The sequence below is a fragment of the Cyprinodon tularosa genome, unplaced genomic scaffold (assembly GCF_016077235.1).
Source record: "Cyprinodon tularosa strain WSP-4 unplaced genomic scaffold, ASM1607723v1 ctg90, whole genome shotgun sequence".
Taxonomy (NCBI): Eukaryota; Metazoa; Chordata; class Actinopteri; order Cyprinodontiformes; family Cyprinodontidae; genus Cyprinodon; species Cyprinodon tularosa.
In genome coordinates, this window is record NW_024039674.1 from 1091521 (window position 1) to 1111688 (window position 20168).

Sequence of the window (20168 nt, forward strand, 5' to 3'; positions counted from 1 at the left end):
TGTATAAATATTAGTGCACATGCCCAACATTTCGTTGCTTATTTTTGCTTTGGCACCACAGCGCCACTTACAGGCCTGGCATACATTTAGCAGCGTTTTCATGCATTCGTGTGGACGCTCACATTTATTTTACGTCTCCGTCTTTACGGCAAACGTTTTGGAAAATATCAGCGTTTCGTGTTCGTTTTGACTTCGTGTGGACGGGGCCTAAGAGAGTCCACATCAATTTCTGACAATTTACGGGAGTTTTCGGCGAAGCCTGCAAATTACCGTAAACTGCCGTTAACCTGAACTTCCACGACAATCTACAGTGCCGCATATTGACGAAAATCCATTTTTTCATGCAGTGTCAGTAGGAGCAAATTTCCCCCCTTTTGGGATCATATTAAATCAAAATTTACTTTGCATTATTTAATTAATCTAACTTAGTACAATAATTGGAAAGTTTTGTTAGATTTTTTTTTTTTTAGGCTACAGTTCCATTTCATTGTATGCACTTAACCTTATGTTTGGTTTATTTTGATGTCTAGTACTTAGATCCAGTATTGAAGTCAGTAAAGAACACTACTTCATGTGTACAGGAACAATATATAGTATTTCTGATAAAAAGAATATCAGGAAATAATATTGGATATATGTGATTAAAAAAAAATTTCAAGGCATGTTTAGAGAAGCTTTATTTTTCTAAGGAAGTTGAAAAAAGCTTTTTGTAGAAGTCAACTTCAGCAGCTCCTCTAAATCCTCTGAATCTCAAACAGCCTTATGTCCGTGTCATACCAGATCGGAGGATCCACTTTCCTACAAATAACAGGAAAGAGTGAAAAATAGCTTCATCAGCCAAACTAAAAATCATTGGTCAGTCTGTAAAGTCAGTTTACCGCAGGTAGATGACTCCCCACATATAAGTCCGAAACCACATGGCAGTGCCAGCATTGGCCTGGTATTTCCTGATCAGGATGGGGTGGGGTACTGGGAGGAGTCCGACCAGCGTGCCATGCTGCAGGAACCTCAGGATCTCCGACTCGTCCGTTAAACCCCTATGGATAAAACAAAGTGAACGGTACACTGCAAAAAAGATCTAGAAATAAGGACATTTCTTAAATCAAGTGTATAAACCCTAAATTTTAGAAGTTAAATAAGATGATTTGCCAATTGAATGACTATTTTTACTCTTAAAATAGGATAATTAGATCATATGCGCATGTAATTAGACAATTCAGTTGCTTTTTCTTATTTTAAATGTAAATTGTCATGTTCCATTGGCAAAGTATCTCACTTAACTCCTCAATTCAAGACAAAATGCACTTATTTTAAGAAAAAAAAATGACTTATTTAGATTTCAATTTTTTGCAGTATACAATATCCTTCTGCAGCTGTTAAATCCGGTTTTAGTTATGAAATTATATTGCTGCAAAAATTTGTAACACTAGCTTGTTTGGAATATTAACAGAAATTATAGCAAAATCCTATAAAGCAACAGCAATAACCATTAAATCCATCTGGGTTTTAATTAAAAAGTTTCTCCTACTTGTCTATGCAGATCTTCTCCACCTGTGGGACCAGCACTTGCAGCAGCCGCATGATGGTTTGCAAAGGAAGTCTAGTTTTCCATGACACCATCTGATAACAGGTAAAAGAAAAACAAGTCAGATGAGAGGAAAAAACAGGAAGCAGCAGAAAGACTGCTCAGACCCACCCAGTCTGAATTAGCTGTCCAGGCTGCAGCCGAAGAGATGCTCGACATTCGACTTCTTGACGTCTGCGACTCTGTGAAGACCTGACCATGGGAGGAAACTGTGAGAAAGCAGAAAAGTAAAATGAAAGTGAATAGCAAGACATCGCCATACCTCGTGGCCCCTCTCCGAGTTGGACTCTGTGTCGCTGGCTCCGTTGATGACGCTGCGGCGAGGTGCCGTTATCGGAGATCCCGAATGTGGAAAGGATACCATCGTTCCATCCTCGCTTACCTGAGCCTTCTCTGTTATCTTATCAATTCCTGAAAAACACAAAAAGATGTTACCACTTGTAATAAAGGAAATTATCTCCTCACATCAAAATGTCTTGTGTTTCTTGTGTATGCTTAAATAAGCACAACTGTGGCATTGGAGACAAATCCGTGTATCATTCGTTCTTTCTATTTTCAATTGCCAATCAAAAAACAAAAAATAAAAAATTGACTGGTTATTTTGTTTTTTGTTTTTTATCGTTAAACCAAAAACGAAAAAAGGATTGGTTTTTCATATTTCAATTCTAAGCTCAGATCAAGAATACGAAATGGAAAAACGGACAGCAACGCAGAATTTGATTTTAATATTTAATCGGTACAGTTTACATGACCCGGAAGTTTGGTGGAGCGTTAGCTAAAAAAACAATTGGCTTACTCCCACCACGTTCGATCAAACTGCACCAGATAAGGCAGTCGGACCTATCAGCCATGGACAGTTACGTTTTATTTCGAGGATCCAAGCGTGTGACTCTTGAGGAGGACATGACAACGGAGAAAATTTGCAGGATTTTCCAGGTATAACTTTTTTCTTGAAACTTTTCTGTGCACTGTACTTTTAACTAGCAACAACAAACAGCTTCTCGATCAACATAGTGTGTGGTTCTAGCGTCGCCATGGTAGCTACTTCATTACCCCAACTGCTGCGCAAAGAGCTATTTCCGGGTCACGTAAACTGTACTGATTAAATATTAAAAACAAATTCTGCGTTGCTGTCCGTTTTTCCATTTCGTATTCTTGATCTGAGCTTAGAATTGATATATGAAAAACAAATCCTTTTTTCGTTTTTGGTTTAACCATAAAAAACAAATAACAAAATAACCAGTCAATTTTTTATTTTTTGTTTTTTGATTGGCAATTGAAAATAGAAAGAACGAATGATACACGGATTGAGACAGTTTGACTTATTTTCTCAAGGCATTTTCATTACTTTGAGTCATTCTGAAGTTCTCTGAAGTTGCAGTTTTTTGTCTGTTTAATTCATACATGATTTTACTTTGTAATTTTTTGCAAAATTTAAAATTTCACTGTGTATCTCACAAATGACTAGATTTATTTAATGAAATGTTAGATCTCCAAGCTACTAATGTTAATAATCTGCAATTTAGTTTAAATATTTAAAAAAGACAATTTTTATGTTGTTTTTTATTTGTTATTTTGGTCTATATTGATATTTCTCCCCGAAAGCTGCCTCCTTAATGTGGTTGGGTTGTCTGAGTACCCGACTGATCTTAGGAGCTATGTTGTCCTGGGTATTATGCCCCTGGTAGGGTTTTTCATGGCAAAAAGGTCCTAGGTGACAGTTCAGACTAAACGCAGCTCAGAAGACCCTTATGGAGAGAGTCAAATCAAGGACAGTAACGTCAGTCAGTAAGGGGCAGTCCAGGCCCCACCCTGGAGCCAGGCCTGGGGTTGGGGCTTGCGTGTGGGCGCCTGGTGGCCGGGCCTTTGTCCATGTAGCCCTCCCAGGCCCAGGCCAAATGGAAGACGTGGATCCACCACACGTAGAGGGATCCGTGCAGAGAGTCCGTAGGGGTTCGGTGCAGAGAGGACTGGGTGGCGGTCGAGGCGGTTATTTCCTGGTCCGCGCACGTAGCTTCTGCATGTAGAGATGTGGAACATCACCTCACTGGGGGGGAAAGAACCTGAGCTTGTGCAGGAGGTTGAGAAGTACTGGCCAGATAAAGTTGGGCTCACCTCCCCGTATAGCTTGGATTCCGGATCCCATCTCCTGTAGAAAGGCTGGACTCTCCCCTTCTCTGGCGTTGCTTGCGGGGAGATGTGGCGGGCAAGGGTGGCCTTGCTCATTGCCCTCCAGCTCAGTTGTCACGTGTTAGAATATACCACGTTGAATGAGAGGGTTGTGTCTCTACGCCTTCGGGTTGGGGATAGGTCTCAGCCTACAGAACCAACTCTGGTGCAGAGTACCCGGCCTCCTTGGAGTCCCTGGGAGGGGTACTAGATGGTGCTCCAAATGAGAACACCTGGTGGATTCCTCTCTTAGTGCTGTTGATTGACCCAGATGATGATGAGTCCAGTTCTTGTGTCAATATTTAAAAGGAAGGCAATGTTTCATTTTAGGCTTAATAAGGACGGGGAAGCACCGGTTACTATCTGTTCCAGCTGGTTTTTTGGGTACAAGAATGTGATTCTAAGACACTATTGCAGTCTGTGCCCATTGAGGAGTAATGTATGCAAAACTTCTAAAGGTTAAAGCTAAACTTGAACTGTAAAATATACAAAGGGTGGTTGTGAAGAAGTAATGCAGGGGCGGATCCAGGATTTTCAAGAGGGGGCTGCGCACCTAAGTGTAAGGTCAAGACAACGTGAAGCAACCCAGCCGGGGTTACTAATACCCCTAGTAGTAAGAGGGTATGGCAAGGAGTACATAATTTTTTTTTTTTTTTAGTAGAAAATACATTAAGGGCTATTCTGCCTTGTTAGGACCCAATTAAACAAGCTTTTATCAACCAAAATGTAAGTTCACCTTCAGCTGTGACACACATCAAAACCAAGCAGAAGAATAGACTGGATGTAGAGAACAGTCTGGGATCAGCTGTTTTTCACACTGAGCTATCAGGGCTCAGCAAAGCAGCTAAAACTAATGAAGTCAGTCAGACTATAATTTTTGTTCTACATTTTGTTCCCAATTCATCAAGTTTAAATGCATTTATAAGGAAGTTACTCAGAGGAGCTCCAGTTTTATAAAAACTGGTTTATTTTATAATCCTAACTAAGCAGACTAATGAAGGAGAGGCTTTCCAAATCTAGGTGAGGGAGCAGACAACTCATATTCAAGATTTTTGATGAAAGTCTCTGGGTCCTGAGCAAAAGCGGAATAATCCTCCCTTTTTCCTAGTGAAAAGGGCTGATCACTATAGGCACAACATCTCACAGCTCACAGATGTTGTGTGAGGATGTAAAAGAGCAAAGAATAATCCAACTGAAAGTTATTATTAATTCCATCAGTAGCATCCAAACCGTGAAGGTTCAATCCCTAAGGAGCGGTCAGGTACATCCATGTGAATCTGAATATAAATGTACACCACACTTATCAGACTTTGTATATATGTATTATTCAGCTTCTAATTACACAATAACTTCTTAAAGTTCATTTCATACATTTAGATCAAAATACATAGAAGTTCAGAAGGGATAAATACTTTAAATCCTCCTTTAAAGCTTTTTCCTTCAAATCTTTTTATATTCTATAAATAATTTCAATTTGCATCTAAAATCCTAGGTTGGTTTATTGGTGCAACCATCCTTTGTGGCTAAAACTGACCTTCACTTGTACCTTTTTTTTTTTATTATTAATGTTTTATTAACTTCCCCAATTTGTGATTTATTTTTACTAGGTTGTCAAAACTGCTTTAGATTGTATCTGTTTTAAGGAAGTCTGAGAAATGTCATCTTTCCCACCTGGAGTGGCCTCTAAGCTGGTTTTGAGTGTCCCGGGCTCGGCAGGTGCAGCAGGTCTGGAGCCCTCCATGGATTCGCCATCTGTGGAGTTTAGACGAGAGTTCGCAGACTTTTTCTTCTTCAGCATCACTTTCTGAATGGACGCCTCATCTGTCGGCAGATTAGCCAGCTGGTGGAAAACGTTCCTCTTTCGGATGATGGCATACACCAGGTTGGAGTTACCTGTGGGTACAGTTTCAGACCTTAGAAGCCTGTCCCAAAATACAGCTACGAAAAAAAAAAAAAAAAAGTAGATCCTGTTGTTCTCACCATCAAACTGATACTGGATGATGTTATTGAAGACCTCCAGCAGGAAGAAGACTAAGTTGTGGTTCTGAGGTGCAGACAGGAGAAACCACGGTGTGGAGAAGGCCTCCAGCAGGTGGAGCAGCTTGTTGGCAGCCACCATCGACAGACTCTTCAAGTAGGGTGAAACTACAGAGGTGGGAAAATGTGTCTTGGACAATTGTCCACTAGGGGGCAGTATGTCTGCAATGATACTTACTGTTTACAATTATAGTGAGCAGGCAGTCGAACAGAGGATGGAGACGTTGGTGACCACAGGTGATTATTTTGTGAAAAATCTAAAATTGAGAATGTTATAAATATGACTTATGATACTCTTGAGAGCATATGATCTCTTAATTCACCTCAAACTCAATGAGTTAAGATTTTAATTAGAATCTAAAGGTTCATTTGATTTTCTTATGATTTCAGTGTGCAAGAAGATTTGATTTTTAAAGCTTTTATTTTCCTTTTTTAATCTTTGTGTTGCACAAGTTCTAAACATAAACTGTCTTTAATTTTAGTTAAATTCAGTAGATCTCACCACTACGAGCAGATCAGCATGGGTTCCTGTAAAGACAGGAATGTCCATGGGGACATGGACTGTGTACGGCTTATTTAGGCGAACACCAAAGTTTCTCTCTCCGCTCAGCAGCAGCAGGATGAACACACCGATGTGCATGAGACCGACCCGCGCTGCAGGTGCACAAAAACATGACGAGCTTTAAATGACAATTCACTTTACTTTTATCTCCATGTCCGTGTCCCTAAGACGTTACAGAGAGTTACTCACACTGATCTGCTCTGGCATCGTTCAGGTAGAACAGGATGGGAACCAGCATCTCTAAGACGTCACTGCTCTTCAGGACGAAGAACAGGAATTTCTGCAAAACACCAACAGTTTTGAGAGTTTTTTTCAAACCAAATAATCTGGTAGTCAATACAACGGAAAGTGAAAAGACACAATAAAAAGGTGCAAGGTGCTTCAAACCTTGTTAAAATCACAAAACTTCCAGAAAAGGATCAGCAGCTCCTGGTGGAACTGGATCTTCTTGGTGGATCGAGGAAGGTATGTTTGGATTAGAGGGTTGTTGAGCAGCTGAGCCAAACCTCTGAGAACAAAACTCAAATCCTGATCAAAAACAAAAATAATATGCAAAAATTAACCACCGAGAAGGATCTTGTTTGCAGGTAACATTTAAGGATTTCTGTGGCTAACAGAGGATTTCTGTACATCACCTCCTCTCTGTGGATCCTGGAGAGGTAATTCACAAAGAGGTTGTCGGGTCCAGCTGGCTAAAGAAAGAAAGATTTGTACTGATAAACATCCAGCATATCAACCATTCTCCATTTGAATTTGCAGAAGCCTTAAACTTATTAATGGCAGACTTGCAGAAAAATGAATAAGCAGGAATTCTTAAAAGAATAAATAAAAGTTGCAGATCTCTGTATTTAAAATGAATTTGAGCTTTGGAAACATATTCTGAGGTAATTTAAAAATTGTGTCAAAACCCATATTGCTAACAAAATTTAGAAAAATGTGTGCTGCTATATCCTCTTTTTCTTTATTATTGACTGTGCTGATCATTTAATGCCCTTAGTCTGCTGGGCTGACATACAACTCTAATCAATAGGGCCGCTGACATGGACTGCGTGATCTCCCAAAGAAGCAACTGTAAAGTTAATTTCTGCTACTTTTTAACATTTGCTACTTTAACCATGCCTGGGCAGGTAGTTAATTAAAATTAGTTTTAAATGCTGATATTTGATTTAGGAATACTTTTCTTGAACTTTTAATGTTTTAATTGTGTGATCTATTGTGTATTGAACTCTTTGAATGTGTTTCTGTGAAGGAGACTGTGCTGACAGTCCGCTATATTAGCTATATTATATTATTTCCTCCCCCTCTTTCTCTATTCATAATCAAATAGAAATAATTGCATAAAAGTCTTTAACCTGTTTCTTTTTCATTGTTTCCTAACAATTTTTTTTTAATGAAAGTATTTTTTCTCTTTTAACAGTTGATTGAAAAAAAAAAAAAAATTGCCCATAATACATCTGGTTCCTCGGATGGATTGGATGAGGAGGAATCCAGAGCTCGGAGGGCAGCCGTCATGGCGGACCCCGGCTCGTGCTCCAGTGTGACGATCAGGGTCTGCAGTGCTTGCTCCACCAAATGTCCCCTGTGGTCTGAGAACAGCAGATGATTGTACGGGATGCCATATCCCACAGGGTCATAAGAACAGACGACGTTCAACAGGGATGTGAAGAGCGGCAGGGCATGTCTGAAGCAATGATACAAAGAAAGAAGCCAGTGAAAGCTGGACGGGTTAAACAGAAAAGAACAGGAGAGATTAAAAGATTTTAACTAGACACAATTCAAGGAACAGGCCATGCTCAGCTTTAGTTTGAAACAACAGAAAGTAATCAGGGGTGGGCAGCTTTAACTCATGGCCTCCATATAATCAAGCCACTTTTGGTAGAATTAAAAATGTAAAGTTCATACAGACAACCAAGAAATATACAAGAATGGAAGGTTCTTGATGAAAATTGTCAGGTCTTCATGATTTTACATTATATGCATTTATAGCTGCACAACTATAGCTGCAAATATAATGCAATACACAAAATAAAAAAAATAAAAAAACATCTGGATTTGGCTTTTCCATGCCAAACCTGTTTTCTGCAGAACAGAAGAAAGCAACCCAGGGATTCAGCGCTTGGTTCTCAGATGAAGGAGAAAGATACATGGCCTCAGAGAAGCAGGTGAGAAGCAGCTTCAGCAGCTCAGTCCTGGAAACACACAAACATGTGTTGAACATAAGAAATACAGCAGTCTAGCAGTTCTACAGTGGAAAGTAAATTATTCTAACTAAAATATAATAGCTAGTGTCAATAAAAAGAATTTAATACACAAAATGCAAAGTAGTTATGAGCAATTTAGTCGATAATGTAAAAAAGAATGCATTTATGTGATCTATTCTCTAAATTTTTTCATTTATCGTTATTTGGTCTCACCTGTCTATCAGTGTGGGTTTAAACTACCTTCCAATTGAAACTAGAATGTACCCAGAACAGCACCTGACATATAAAACACAGCTTCCGGCCTTACCTGTTCAGGTCATGGACGTAATTCAGGGGAGGCGACTGGGCGAAGCCTACCCCGGCCTCCCAGATGTACTCACAGCTGTCTAAAGATCGCATTTCTTCTGACCCATCCTAAGGCATAACAAGAGAATTAAACAACATCTACAATCAGAGATAAGAGGTTGATTAATTCTCTAATAAAGGTACAGCATTACTGTTTATTCCAAATCACATATATCAGAACTGATCACTCAGAGGAAATCAGTGATTGGTATTACAAACAACGTTAATTTGGCAAAAATAAAGACAAAATGATTGATTATGGCATGACATTTCTGTTAAATCTAGTCAAATTATGTTTACTGTCACAAGGCATAAAAAAAGATTCCACTACAGTAAAAAAAAAATGACTAAAAAGCTATGCAAAGGTCTGGTTTGCACACTGGGACCTTGCATTTCAGTAAATAGACCAAGCCGAGTGCCGTGTTGACATTATCAGGCTTCAACACCTCAGCACAGATAAACGCAGCATTAAGAATAGAACTGACAGGGTGTTCCTTACGTCAATGCCATATTAAACTTGAAAATCAATGTTTGGTATTATTTAACAAGGAAAGAAATTCCATCCGAGAAACTAAAACTAATAATAGGATTTAAAACATGCTGTAAAATGACCTACGTAAAATGAGAAAAAATGTCTTAAAATAGGAGGATTACCCCTTAATTTGAATAGGCAAATAAGATGATCTGAAGATGGAATGAGTGTTTTTATTTAAATTACAATAATTTATTATTATGCACTTGAAATAAGAGACTGCGGATGTTTTTTCTTATTTAACATGTAAATTGTCTTATTCCATCACCAAAGTGTCTCACTTACCTGCTCAATTCAAGAAAAAAAATGCACTTGCTTTAAGAAAAATTGACTTACTTAGATTTGAATTGTTTTGCAGTGCAAACTTTAGTACTTAATTCTCCCTGATCAAAAAAGGGTTCATAGTGATGAAGTTCCAATTAATGGTGAAACGGCAGCAGATTTGGAAAGAAATATACAAACTAGTTTTATGTGGTGAAAAAGCTAGAGGAGAGCAATTCCTATCTTTCTAGGGCATTGTGTCTTCCAATAAAATAGGCAAAAAAATAAATAAAAATCCATCAGTGATTTAAATGTCTCTCAGCAGTAGCTACATTTGTGATAATATTAAATGGACTAAAAGAAAAAGACCTAAAAAGGCCAAAGAAGACATCTGTTAAAAAATGAAAACCAAAATCAGCTATTAAAGACGGATATCATTTATATCAAGAAATAGAAATTTTGGAGCAGTTTATCTAAGTCTAGTTCAGGATTTGTGATGAATGCTGCAGCTAAATAATAAATAAAAAATGTAAGTCAAAGATGTATTTTCATCTTCATCATATGCTGAGAGATTTACTGTATAGTAGGGACCCAAATTCCACAAATTTCAATTTTAATTCCTGTTGTTATCCCGTTAAATTTTAATAGATATTAGAGAGTAAGACCCCTGATCAAACTGCAATAACTTTGATCTAACCTTCACCTGACATGGTTATAATGACCAACTATCAGGTTCATGTTCTGGACAGACAGCCAGCAAAAATAGCATCGAAAGTAAGGATGATTTAAGAGCACAAAAATTCTTAGGAAAATGTGAAAAAGAAATCAAGACATTTTATTTTATTTTTATAGAAATAATTATTAAAAATTATTTATAAAAAAAAGAAAAAATACAAAAAAAAAAAAAAAAAGAAAGAAATCATGATATTTTAAAAGATAAAAATAAAAAAGGAATCAAGGAAGGTTTAGCTAGTTTGGTCTCCCAGGTAGGCTATGCTTCATGCTGCATTGATCAAAGAGGCAGGTTGGAATAAAAACGGATCACTTCCTCTGGAAGCAGCACAAATCACCTCCCCACTCTCTAAAGTGTTTGCAGAGCTTAGTTAAGATGCATCCACCCAGCTCAAACACAGCCCCTCCTCTCTCCAGGAGTCACTTATTAACCCGAGCTACTGCCTGAGAAGGTGCATGAAGGAGATAATGACATGACCTCTACCACCAGGAGGGGAAAAAACAAGTCCTGGGAATTTTCATTACAGCCCTGTTTTTACCTCTCTAATGTATTTTAGAAGAATAGACCTTTTTAAGTAATTAGCAGGGAGGTTTGGCCTAAATGGCTCACAGGATATCTTTCTTTCTGTTTTTTCCATCTTTGTGTGTATGCCAGCCTGAAAGTTCACATGTCCAATGAACTAGTTGGAGCTAAAGATTTAGACATTTAATGGTACTTGGGAGTTAACTTGATGTACATGCTGACCAGTTCCAAAATCTTCAACATACTGACCGTGCTGCTCTTCCTGTGACTCTGAACTGTAAAATCTGGACAGAAGAGGAGATCAGCGATGGCGAGCAGCAGGGATTCAGCCAGTGGTCGAGCTTCATTCTCATTAACATCTTCATCCAAACCCTGCAATAGGAACACATCAACTATGGTTTTCATAAAAAGATTAACCAAAGTGCCGCTGGTGACCACAACAACAAGATTTTTTTTTCTCTAGTATGATTTGAAACTGAAAGATCAGTTTTTTTCCTCATCATTGAACGCATCATCAGCAAACCAAACATTCTTTGTGTGGATTGGGTTGCTTAGTTAGCACACTCAACATTGCGTCAGAAAATTTAAGGAAATCTGTTTCATCATCCTTTGAAGTCAAATTACTTAATTAAAAAAGTATGAGGTTTCTCAGCAGCTTTACACAGAAAGTATGCCTGCCATAATTCTTGATATCATATATATTAGGGATGCATGATATAATCGGCCCCCTATCGGTATCGGCCTTAAAACTGAATATCGGACATCGGCCACCCCACCGATATTTAACCCGATATTTGATCAGCTTCTGAGTTTCTAAAGTTAAAAAAAATAAAAGAAATACTACTTCTTCTTCTTCCTCAAAAACGTATTTTTTACAGACTTAAAAACTTCTAAAGACGAGGGAAAAAATATAGATTAAAATATCACAATATCTTCATATGCTGATATATTGCCATTTAAAAACACCATATCAATCTCTTTTACTAATTAAATATTGCTATATGTCATCGTTATGCTACGAAATCCCCCGAAAATTCACTAAATTTTGCCATATTTTTATATGTTGATATATTGACGCGGTATCGATCTATTTTACTAACAAAATCTCACAAGAATTTGCAAAATATCACGAGAGTTTGTAACAGAACGATGAAATTTCACGATATTTTGAAAGTAAAATAGATCGATACCGCGTTTTTAAAAATCAATTTGATATCAGCATATGAAAATATATTTGAGTATATTATTATTAAGTGTCAGAAATGGATAACAAAACTGCTATTTTCAATGACTACTTATTTTTGTCCAGCTTTAACATCAGTATCGATATCGGTTATTGGCTACATGAGTTTTAAAATATCAGCATATCGGATATCGGCCAAAATCCCAATATCGTGCATCCCTAATATATATATATATATATATATATATATATATATATATATATATATATATATATATATATATATATATATATATATATATATATATATATATATATATATATATATATATATATATATATATATAAATATAATATGGGGCTTAATGGGGCTTAGAAAAAAAGCAAATTAAAAGGGAATATAAAAGAAAAAATACCATCAGACCTTTTCATCTTTTAATTCTCAGATATCTGAAGGAACCCCAAAATTAGAAAAAAAGGAGCCTTCAGGGAGGAAGATGGGGAATTATTGAGGAGTTTACAGAAGCAACTTAAGGTAAAGATAAGAGAAAGCAAGGATGCATTTCGGAAAAAGCTAGAAAGCAAGCTCAGAGATGTGTGGTCAGAAATGAAAAAGATCACAGGCTTGAAGCACAAGAAGGGAAGTCTGGATAGAGCCAATGAACTCAAAAGATTCAGCTTAACTTCAGGAAAAAGAACAGAATCCTACATCTCTGAAGCTCAAAAAGCCAATAAAAAGGCTGCTTTGTTGCATAAACTCCTCTAGAATCTCTGCAGATGATTTCACAAGAACTATGCTACATAAACAGTATGATCAGCAGTGAACACCTTCTTCAGAAAACAGTCAAACAACAGACAGTCTACAGTCTCAGACTTCTCCACATCTGGTGAAATACAGACTACTACAGAAGATGCTTCCCAGTCTACAGCTATCAACAACAACAACAAAAAAACCACTGATTTAATACAACATTTGATTTTCCTCCAGGATCGAGGAAGAATTTCTAAATATATTTTCATTAGCAGGCAGTTAATCCCTCCTTAACTGAACCCTTTGCCAGGGGACGCTGGGAGATACAATATGGGCAGTGTTTGCAGCATGGTCCCCAGTCGACCAGGTAACCAGAGACTCAGCGGCAGGTGGGGGTAGGGAGAGGAGTTAGAGCCCAGCTTTGGATGGAGACCTCTGGATCTACAGCAGGGATGGTTTTATTTTACATCTAAAGAGCTGCTTTAGAAATCAGAGAGTAACATTTTCTCCAGCTAGGGTTCATTATTTGGCTGAAGCAATCAAAGCAATTTAAACTGTCAGATGGAACAATAGCTGATAGATTTTAACACTCCTGACTTTAGACAGAAAAGATTTCTCTTGCAGAAAGTTCCAACATGGATCAAATACCAAACCAAAAATCAACTATTTGTAGCTAAATTGAAAACATCTCAATAAAAGCTGCATCTGAGGCGATTAAAGCAAAAACAATCCCAAACCTTTTCTAAAATCTACAGGAGCTTTGGTTTAAGTAACCAATCTTTATACTGTGCAAAGAAAGGTACGGTAAACTGTAAAAGTTTCTGTCCAGGATCCCAGATGGCAGGTCAGACTCCTACCCTGGATCTTTTTGCGCCAGGGATGGTGGACCAGAAGAAGCCCCTCCAGTCGGCGTCCTCGAAAATATACGGCAGGATCCGGGTGAGCAATCGGGTGCAATTCAGCACAATCTGCCTCTCCTTCTCTGAGGGGCAGCCTGAGTCAGCGCACTGAACCAGCCTCTCCACAGCCTGCAAACAAACCACATAATGAAGCAACAGAAGGAATTATTTCTTTATATATAAAGTTTTCTGCCAGGAATGCTGAATACAGCCTTTATGCAAAGGTAAAAAGGACAAAAAATACAATCTATAACTTAGTTATTATAGGTTCAGTCAACCGCGAAAAAAAAAGAACATTTCTTATGTCAGCATCGGCTTAATACTAAAATTTCAAAAGTCATATTTTTAAAATAATCTACAATGCAGATTAAAACAGATAAATTATTTCACAAATGACCAGAGGATGTGAATAGAATTTTAAAGGAGCAATAAGTCATAAGAATAATGACACTTAAAAAAAAAATTTGTTTTTCAAATTGGAAAACCACACAAAACACACACACTGGAAAAAAAAAATCAAAATCTAGGTAAGTATTTTTTTCTTAAAATAGGTTAATCTGTCCTTGGATTGAGGAGGTAAAAGACACCTTTTACCAATGAAACAAGACTATTTACATTTAAAATAAGAAAACACAATTGCATTGTCTTATTTCAAGTGCATATTATCTAATTATCTTATTTTAAGAGTAAAAATACTCCTTCCATTGGCAAACTACTCAAATGAAGGAAAAATACACTTAATTTAAGAAATTTTTACTTATTTGTAGATTGTTTTTCTAGTGCAACTTTCAGAGAGTGATGCATAGGTTGCAGAATCAAGAGAGATAAGATTTTAATGCATCTGAATTCAAGAAGAGCAGTAGCTAAACTGAGCATGTATGCTCAGTTTAGCTACTGTAAGTTGTTGCACACACATTTTTATGTTTTTTAGTCTTTTTTAAGAGGAGTGTAGTCCTAATTCAAACAGCGTCATACATGTGCATGGTGTAATGATGTCCGTAAGGCTGTCCAGATTCAGCACAACGACTGGAGCTCCTTTCCTAACCTGGATTCTGTTCTTACTGTTGATCTTGTGAAAGGTAAAGGTTTAGGAGCGAAGGACAAATTGGAAGGAGCCTTTTTCTGGTCCACTTCTCCTGATGGCTTCCAGGGAATTGTGATTTGATTGGCTCAGGAACCAGGAAGTAAATACGGGCTACACACTGGGCCAAATAGGCTCTGGACTGTACCTCTGGGCATGAAATAAAAAAAATTTCACAAGGACATTATTTATTATCTTCCTGGGTTTACTGTAACTTTGTAATCTAATGGCTCTTTAAATAATCTCAGATAAAAATATATATTTTTCTCATGTATAGATTCTTTTCTTACACCCTTTTTTGTCCTATGGGAGAAACCTTTTGGTGCTGGAAGTGTGGGAATGACAAACATCTGCATTCCTTTGTTGTCAACTGTATCCAGGATGGACAAAAGGCTGCAGCAATGCCAAACAGGATCCCTTGCTGGCTGGAATAATGAACATCCAAACCAACTCTATGCTTTAATCATTTACAAAAAAGGGAAACTATTTTCAGTCTGATTCTTAGAGAAGATTCTAATTTTCATAATAATTTCATAATGCAAACCTAATTCTTTAGCCTCAGTCAGGGATCAATGTTTCATTAGGAAGGTCAGATAAGATGATTTATGATTAACAAAGTTGGCTCCAGAATCTGCATTCTTTTATAAAGGGGGTCTCATATTCATAACAAACCAACTGAATAAATCGATATAAACCCTTTTTTAATTTTTTTTTATCATTCTGTCTAATAAGAGAGACCGAATACCTTAAAAGTAAAGCATCCTAAGTAAGAGGCACTGTTCCAAAATAAATACATTTCTCACATATCACTATTATTGTTGCCCTCTGGTAAAGCCTTAAAATGAATCGTTAAATATGTTTTTCAGTAAAGCTTGTTAGCCTTTGCTGCAGTGCTCTTTATGAATGCTCTTTAGCAGCAAAAACATTAATGTCATGTTGAGCAGTTATTCTAAATTGGTGAGATTTTTGTCTGACTTTCTGTCCTGTGTATCTCTGTGTCTCTAGGTAATGGACTGGCAGCTGGTCACTGGTGAACCTTTCCTCTGGTCCAGGTACAATTAAAGAATTAAATTGGTGTCACCACTCTTCAGCAGACTTTGCATTTTTTTTTTTATTGGAATGAAGTATTGTTTTTCTTTGCTTATTTGTATATTTTTGTCAGTGCTGAAAAACTAAATAAGCAAGAAAACAAACAAAACACAAAGTTTTTTAGGAATTCAAAACTATGAATGAATTAAATGCTTGTATAATGGAAGTTATGTGCTCGATATTCCTAAATATCATCTCAACAAGAACGTCATACTGGTAAGGAAAGATTACCTTGTAGCAGAGGGTTGCCAAGTTGGACGGGGACTCCTCTCTGACAGCTCGGATTTCTGCAGAAGGCACCAGAGCAAAAACATCCTGGACAGCGATGGAGCAGTCAGCCCAGAACTGATCCCAGAATACGTCGTCTGTGGCTTCGACAGGCTGTGCAACAGGAAATAGAAATTCTTTGAGCGACCATGTTTTCAATTCTTCACCATGATCACCTCCTAAAGTCATATTATGGAAAAACTGCATATAAACAAGGTAAGGTTTCAGTTGTATTCAGAATATGTCAGTCTAATACCTAGGAGAGCATCATGCAACACCTTTATGACTTTATTTCCAATGCATTTATTATTCTATTTAATATTAACATATAAGAGTTTTTAATGTCAACACAAGGTGCATGTTCCATATAATAATGAATAAAAGGTTGGTTTCAGTTTAAGCTGTCTAACTTCTACTGTACCATAAAGATATTAACTGGTTAAAGTGCAATTAGTGTAGAACATATTATCCAAACTAAACCAAAGCCTTCAGGCAGAAACATTTCACCCACCATCTGGAAGAACATAAGGTTACTGAGGAAGAAATAAGCAGACAGTTGGTTTTAAATAAATGCCATATGATTGTGTACCTTTCACAAAACAATAATAAAAACAATGCTTGTGTTTTTATTTTATTTTTTCCCCATTATTTCCCCCTCATTTTTAAACAGAGCTGAAGATTTAAGCAGTTTATTTTACCCCACTTAGAATGATCAGCACCTGAAGCTACCATCTGGCACAACTTGAATCATGTCTTCTTTTAAATAGATCGCCTATTAAAACACTGTTTTTCATTCCCGCTGTAAAGTTTTATTGTAAGAAAAACACAAACTTGCCTGCGTTTTGGTCGTCAGCTGGATCACCGCTTTCCTAAAGTGAAGTTTGGTGTCTGCGTTTCCCATATTTTCCTGCCCCTGGAGCCGCTGTCGCCTCCTGCTTTCAGGATCCGCTGATCATTTCCCTCATCAGCGCTCAGAGCGCTCAGTTACTGATGCGTTCAGGGACCGCTCGGAGCTCGCCAATTCGACAAACATGTTACTCGCTCTTACAGATCCTTTTAAAAATAGGAATCAGGCCTATTTAAGTTATTTAATGACGACAATGAAATGTAGTGAATAACTTGCATATAGAATTTTACTAAGAAAATTGTATTTATATATATATATATATATATATATATATATATATATATATATATATATATATATATATATATATATATATATATATATATATATATATATATATATATATATATATATATATATATATATATAAATGCAATTAGATATATATATATAAACAAATAACAATAAGAATTAAAGACAGTATTTTTTTATTTGCATCACAGACACTTAAATGAATAAACAAATAAAGCCTTATCTTATGTTGTTTACCCCCTTTACCTAAAGCAATAATTTACAAAGTACTTAAATGACAAAAGGCATCTGCAACAACACAGTAAGCATTAAAATTAGTAATAAAATTGAATGACTATCCTCCTAATTCACCGTTTCTGTATAGCTAACCTTAAAAAAAAAACATACAATTACATACGATTTACTTTGTATTACAATCAGGGATAACACATATTAATTTATTCTTAGAGAAACATGTTAAAATAACTATGAAAAAAACAAAATTCTTAGTTTAGAAAACATGCATGTATAAAAGAAGAAAATACATTATTTAAAGGAGCACTAGTTGTGGATTTACAATTAAACACAATAATATTGCTTCTTATATGTTTTTAAACAGTAGGCTCCCCTAATAACATTAAAACATAACATCAGTGGTTTGGTGATATGTTTAGTCAACATGAAGGTCATGAACTCCTAGTGCATTATAACATATTTCTGAAACAAATCAGAAAATTTCGGGCAACATAGTGGCATCTATAATTTTACATAAAATAAAAAATATATTTATATTTTGTGATTACCAAATGTTTACATTAAGACATCAGCTGTTGATTTTTCTAGATTTATTTTGTTGATTTATTATGAAGTAATTCCAAAACCCTGTAGGCTTAAAAGGTTAAATACAGGAGGGGGGTCCTTGCTGCATCTCATCATCAATCTAGGGTCAGGAAATAAAAGATGTTAAAGACTCCCCATTAAATTTTCTTGCCAATATTTTTGTTGTAATAATTCTGAATGTCCCTGAAAGCAGCATGTGCTGAGCAGGATCCAAGTGAGCAGACTTCCGGGATACTTTATGTACTCATATACCACGTGACCCTCATGATAAACCTGGCTATACTTAAGACTGCAATTCACGTCATTATGGGCTACATCATCACCACCTGCCCGAGCATCACATCAGGAACATTACTGAGATAAATAAATGTTTCCTTGTCTGGTCAGTTCAACTGTAGGGGATGAAAGTATAAAGTGGCCAGTAGATGGCGCCATAATGTCAGCTAGAGCTGCAGAAGTCAGTGGGGAAGAAAGGGAGAGGGAAAATACTGAAGTCTAGCAGAGGATTTACACAAGTATTTTACGCAAACTCTGACATTTGACCTCTTTAAGGTAAAATAAATAAAAATAAATAAAATAAAGCTTGATTTGGAGCTATACTTTATATATAATAGCTTGATACAAGATATAAATTAATAGAAGTTTTTTTAGTAGATATATTTGAAAAAGATATAACATTTTGTTTTGTGAAGAGACACTTTAAAAGCCATCTCATTATCAATTATCAAACATAAAAGTGTGACTTTTCATCATGAGATGATTTGAGGTATAGGCTACTTTATATATAATAGTAGCCCCCTCTATTTTTATATCAATATCTAAAAAATTTATATATATATATATATATATATATATATATATATATATATATATATATATATATATATATATATATATATATATATATATATATATATATATATATATATATATATATATATTTGACAAATTATATGAGCCATTGAATGATATATTGATATACTGTAAATAAAGTTGGAAAAAATAAGTTAAGAAATAAGGTAAGAAGCTAAGTGAAAAAGTGAAAAAGTTAATAAGTGAAGTAAAAAAAAAAAAAAATGTAATAGCCTCTATCAGCATTAAAGCTCTAAGGTTATGCTTTAACACAAAACAGTGTTTTTCATGAATTTCTTATAGAAGTACTTAGGTCTTTTTTTTTTTCATATATTTGGGAAAGTGGCTGTTTATTAATTCCTGATTAATTTGATTTTTTTGCCATCAAAATGTCCATATCACAAAAGTAATAAAGTCTTGTCCTTTCCTTGAATATTTTTTTTTCTTTCTTTGCAGAAAAAAAGACAGCCTCTTACAGGGATTTCCCTATATTTAACTTCCAGTTATCGTTCAATATACTCTACAAACCTTACTGTCCCTGATGTAAAAAGCATGTTTTGAAGGGGGGTTGTTGTAGTTTTATTTCCCCAAACATTGCATTTTAAATAAGGGCACAAGTTTAGTTTTAATCAAATCTGATTCCCAAACTTTCTACAGGACCATAAAGGCCATTAACAAATGTTATTCGATTCCGCCACCTAACATGGATGTTCATAGCTCCTCCAGAGTTACTCTGGGCCTTTTCCTTATCTGGCCTGTCAGTTTCACTGCATGGTCATTTTTTGTTAGGTTGGCAGCTCTTTCCATTTTTAGATGATGGATTTAACTCTCTATGAGTCTTTTTCGATTATTACCTCACCTAATGTTTACTTACTAATCTGAATATAATGGATTAATATAAAAGTTGGTCTATTAAAAAAAACTCTGTAAGCTCACTAAAGTTTATTGCTTTAAACTGACAAAATCTGGAGGAGTTCAGCTGGAATTTATACCATTTCCATGCATTGTTTCTTTAGGCTATTGGTTTATGGGTCTGACTAATATTAAAATGTATTCTTTATTACCTCACATATTCATTTTTTAACAGCTTTAACAACTGACCACTTTGCCGCTGCCTAATA

At 36.1% G+C, this 20168-nt stretch overlaps 1 protein-coding gene across 1 annotated transcript; it reads right to left on the minus strand.

The window, feature by feature from the left end:
* Positions 1–659: 659 nt before the first annotated feature.
* Positions 660–17196, minus strand: hid1b (HID1 domain containing b). The gene is made up of 19 exons (XM_038274074.1): positions 17053–17196; positions 16182–16331; positions 13739–13909; positions 11197–11319; positions 8862–8968; positions 8426–8542; positions 7806–8034; positions 6989–7045; positions 6741–6881; positions 6543–6633; positions 6294–6445; positions 5970–6048; positions 5735–5899; positions 5426–5647; positions 1848–1996; positions 1697–1777; positions 1529–1620; positions 879–1037; positions 660–798 (listed from the first exon to the last, which is right to left on the minus strand). The coding sequence occupies exons 1-19, from the start codon at positions 17116–17118 to the stop codon at positions 735–737; spliced, it is 2415 nt and encodes an 804-aa protein (XP_038130002.1). The 5' UTR covers positions 17119–17196; the 3' UTR covers positions 660–734.
* Positions 17197–20168: the final 2972 nt, after the last annotated feature.

What these genes read in the sequence shown, in the direction of transcription:
- hid1b (XM_038274074.1), bottom strand. Translation starts at nt 17,118, where the DNA reads ATGGGAAACGCAGACACCAAACTTCACTTTAGGAAAGCGGTGATCCAG. An exon ending in TTCTGTTCTGCAGAAAACAG is followed by an intron (nt 8,035 to 8,425) that starts GTTTGGCATGGA and finishes TCATTGCTTCAG; the next exon opens with ACATGCCCTGCCGCTCTTCA. An exon ending in ATGCTGATCTGCTCGTAGTG is followed by an intron (nt 6,049 to 6,293) that starts GTGAGATCTACT and finishes TCTCAATTTTAG; the next exon opens with ATTTTTCACAAAATAATCAC.